Source organism: Blennius ocellaris (assembly GCF_963422515.1).
Source record: "Blennius ocellaris genome assembly, chromosome: 5".
Lineage (NCBI taxonomy): Eukaryota > Metazoa > Chordata > Actinopteri > Blenniiformes > Blenniidae > Blennius > Blennius ocellaris.
The window spans coordinates 22,148,918-22,153,612 of record NC_137654.1 but is presented as its reverse complement, the minus strand read 5'-3'; the positions used below and the strand labels follow the sequence as shown (position 1 = coordinate 22,153,612).

Genomic DNA, 4,695 nt, shown 5'->3' with positions numbered 1-4,695 from the left:
AATAACCTCGTCGTAAGATGACAGGAATGCTTAGACAACACCTCCGATGACTGAGGAAACCCGTAAGTACATTTCTAAAACCGGCAGAAGTCTTACTTAGCCTCTTTTGTGCCACTTTCTCTCAAGCTTTTGTGTCGGTTTCATGAAATCTCCATTACCTCGACACATTCTGAGACTGGATTCATCCATCATTATGGGACCAGTGTGAAAGCAGCAGGCGTGCCAAGTGACGGAGTGAGAGCCTGGGTCGGCCCATATGGTTTGTTGGGTTCCTCAACAATGTGTGAAAGGGATGTGAAAATTGTATCAGCTGCCTGAAACACGAGTGGCGTACTGCGGGCGTGAACTAAAATGACTGGCTTTGCCGGTGAGAGATTTCCCTCCGGCTCCGTCTCCGAGGAAAAACACTTGTCCTTGACTTCATCTTGTTACATTCGTGCACATGAAGCCGTGACGGTTTCTTGTCAGCTGTCATCACTCGGCTGAAAGAAACACTTTCCAAGCAGATAGTTTGAATGAACAATGGAGGAGGGGTGGACCGAGGTTTTGTTCGACCGCTGCTTTAAACATTTGAAGCTATTCAGGGTTTTTGTCACCATGCTTAGTTGAGTGCCATTTGACAGTTTCACACACAAGACATGGAATGATATCAGAATGAAAATAGCTTCACCTCCACATGCTACCACAATAACAACTACTTTTGGTACAAATCATATGGTAAATGTGATTAAAGTATTAATATTGGTAAAGGCATGACATATATTTTCTATAATAAGGGTCGATCTAAAGTCCATCCATCTGGATCTGAACCCAGAAAACGGCAGGTGACTGCAGGTTCCACCCTGGACAGATCGCCAGTCTACATGCAGACTGTCCAAACTCAACACTTTTGGTCAATTTATCAAAATGCATGCTCAGAGTGAACTTACAAACTTAACGCAGGAAAAGCCCAAAGCTATCTCCTGAGACACTTTTACAATGTGGCGTATTTAGATTGTTGTAGTGCTACTTTTTGCTATATTTTATATTAATCCACTTGCAAAAAATCCTATTGAAGTAATTTAAACCACCTTTCCATTTTCTGTACAAGAAACATTTGCTGTAGCTCCCAGTTAAATATTAAACATTCCTTTATGACAGTGTCTTCCATAATCATTGCATTCACTAATGAGTTTAGTACTTGATGACTTTGTCGATTGATGTGATTTAAAAAAGATAAAGTAATCTATTGTCAGTTAACATTATCGTCAACGTTTCACGCCTCAGTAATGATTTTAATTTTCTTTTCACTGAGCTTTAATACATGTTTTAAAATATTCATTGTATCACTTTTCCGTGATTCAAAAACGCAGCTGGCTCTTCTCTTTCAGTAAGAAATCCTTCTTTTTCCTGACATTTCAGTTTTATCATGACACCTATAATCTTCCATTAAAACTATGAACTATGAATCACTGGTCTCATTGGGACACAATGATTTTGATTTCGTGACTCATAAGTGTTGAAATTCAAATCGGAACAAGCTCAAATGTAAGAAAACAATGTCTACTGATCGGAAGTCTTGGATATTCAGAGTTACACAAGTTTATAAGTTCAACACAAAGAAGTGAGTAAAATCCTCAAATGTTTCTGCAGGTGTGACTCAGCAGAGGAGGGAGGATTTCTTCAGACTCGTTCCTTCAGACTGACCCGGCTGCATCATGACTCTGCTCATCCACGTGTTGGCGTGCGCCTTTGGCCTGGGCTCCTGGGTGGCGGTGAACGGTCTGTGGGTGGAGCTGCCGCTCATTGTCAACACTCTCCCGGAGGGCTGGGACCTCCCTTCCTACCTGACAGTCATCATCCAGCTGGCTAACCTGGGACCTCTGCTGGTCACGCTCATGCACAAGCTCTACCCGGGTCGCCTCAAAGAGTCTGTCGTCATATACTGTATCCTCTCCATTGGGGTCCTTGCCTGCATTCTGCTCGCCTTCTTCTGGCGGGAGACCACCATTGTGGCGGGTGCGCTGCACAGTACGGCCTTCTTCATCCTCACATTCTTCCTCTCCCTGGTAGACTGCACTTCTTCAGTCACCTTCCTGCCCTTCATGATGCAGCTCCCGGCGAAATACATCACCACGTATTTCATCGGGGAAGGGCTGAGCGGGTTCATTCCCGGCGTGGTGGCGCTGGCGCAAGGCGTGGGCATGGCCAAATGTGTCAACGCCTCCGCGAACCTCACCGACGGGAACTCGTGGTATTTGCAAACTGAGTATCTTCCTCCGAACTTTTCCACAGGGGTGTTTTTCTTCTTCCTGGCAGCCATGATGTGCATAAGCCTGGCTGCGTTCATTGCACTGAACAGGCTCCCGCGGACATATGAGCTCTCCACCGAGAACCTTGTCACAGACACCGTGCCGTCCGTCAGCTCTGGCCTGGAGAACCCGGGAGTGGAGACCAATCATGGGCGTGAGAAAAGCCACGGAGGAGAAGCAGCACAGAGCAGGCCCGTGCAGGCCAAACACTCAGTGTACCAGCTGAGCTTCATCTACTTCCTGGTGGTGTGGGTTAATGGAGCCACCAATGGCTTGCTGCCCTCCGTGCAAACGTACTCCTGCATGCCGTACGGGAACCTGGCCTATCACCTGTCTGCAGCTCTGGCATCAGTGGCCAACCCAGTGGCCTGCACGATAGCAATGTTCTTCCAGAACAGGTGAGTGAAGCTGAAGGGACGGCAAGTGATATGCTTAACTGAGCTAAAATTCTTCAGTCGTTCTTATCTCAAGAACGAGAGACACCATGACTCCCTGGTAAGAGACTCCTGCAGGTGTTTCACGGTCTGGATGACTCCCTGGTTCAGGCGTTTTCTGTCGTTCAAACTTAAGAGTAGCATTGTACCTCAGTTAAGCATATCACTTGCCATCCCTTCAAAGCTGAGGTTTACACTGAAACAAATCCATCTTTAGAAGGTGAAATCATCAAATTACCATGGCATTTGGCTTTAAATGCTCAGATTTTTTTTTCTCCTCTGTTTATACTGATTTCATTATGTTAGTGAGACGCGTATACCTGCAGTCTATGCAAGCTATGAAGCATCTATCTATGAAGCAAAGCCTTTGTTCCAAAGCTGATTGAGCATTTGCTGGTTTTCTGTTATATGCAGTTTCAAAAAGAGTTTAATTTTGTAAATTCACAGTTTGCCTAATATATTTTTGAAAATTAGCTACTGAATAAACTCATTTTGACTGCAATGACCATGAAATAAATGACAAGAACCAAAAGGCACACTTGGAAGTGAAAGTCACCTCAGAGCACTTTAAGTCACTCGTCTCATTTCCTATCATATAATAAGACAAATTAACCATTTCCCTCCTTAAAAAAGTATTTTTAGGCTGTGATCGTTAGATATTGTAAACACTGAAAAAATATGTCGACAAACATGTCAAACGATGTTGGTCCTGCTGATTGTAAAATACTTGACATTCAATACACTTTAATACACCATTATTGGTAGATCTGATTAAAATACATATTTATTTTCAAAAGGCACACACTTAAGAACACACATCAGGTAATACGTCACAGCTCTGACACGAGTGGCTGCAGTTATCTCAGATACGTCTTCAATAGAGACAGCTGGAGTGCTGGTAAATATGAATGGGACCTCTCAAAATGAATAAAAACAGAAATGGTTGCAGCTGCTGTGGCGCAGCTGAGATGAGTGGGAAAGGAAGCTTTGGTTTGTTTTCCACTCTTGTTCGTTGGAAACTACATTTCTCACCCATTTAATGGGCTCTGTCTGTTTACAAGGGTTTTCCTGGAAACGGGAAAATGACAGCTGATGACACACCTTTTTTTGCGTTCAGGTCACTGGTCTTTCTGGGCTTGCTGGCGGTGCTGGGGACAGGATTTGGCAGCTATAACATGGCCATGGCAGCGATGAGTCCGTGTCCTCTGCTGCAGGGCTCTGCCGCGGGAGAGGCGATCATTGTGAGTGAAACACGGGCGTTATTTTGTAAGAATCGTTTCACCTTGAAAGAGCGAGTGTTTCTCCGTGACCTTATCGGGGAAATGCCGGCGGCAAAGATCAAATGTTTGGAGCTCTGAACTCGGCTCACCGTCGTTACTTAGTTAAGTGACATAATTTTAATGTGGTTTGACTTACAGACAATCAGTGATGTTGAAGGCTTCATAGATTTTCATTCAGATGAGTCCGCTCTGTTGTTTTCCATGTACAGGTGCTCTCCTGGCTCCTTTTCACCGGAACACTGTCATACGTCAAGGTGATGGTGGGGGTCATCCTGAGAGACCGGAGCCACAGCGCCTTGGTCTGGTGCGGGGCTGCTGCACAGATGGGCTCACTCGTGGGCTCCATCACCATGTTCCCACTGGTGAACATCTACCGGCTGTTTCAGTCCGGAGACTTCTGCAACACGGAGTGTCCTCTGTGGTGATCGCTCTGCGCACCGCGGCGCTGAGCAGGAACTGAATGCACTGATAGACATTTTGAGACTCATTCTCATTTAATTTGTTCCCGAGACTGCGATAAGTAGGCTATTATTACTCCGATGTGCAGCACGTCATGAGGAGCCAGCAAATGCTGGCATAAAACAGATCAAACAACCAGCACTTATAGTATTTTCCCACTAAGCACACTGTTGTACCATTAAGATGAGTGCAAATATCAAAACACTTTGTTGATGACCAATCAGAACATCA

General features: G+C 45.0%; 1 protein-coding gene across 1 annotated transcript; it reads left to right on the top strand.

The window, feature by feature from the left end:
* Positions 1 to 1,697: 1,697 nt before the first annotated feature.
* Positions 1,698 to 4,430, top strand: slc52a3-1 (solute carrier family 52 member 3-1; the record flags this gene model as incomplete). Its single annotated transcript, XM_080496922.1, has 3 exons — positions 1,698 to 2,689; positions 3,843 to 3,966; positions 4,215 to 4,430. 3 exons carry the CDS (start codon positions 1,698 to 1,700, stop codon positions 4,428 to 4,430), a joined length of 1,332 nt encoding a protein of 443 aa, XP_080353048.1.
* Positions 4,431 to 4,695: the final 265 nt, after the last annotated feature.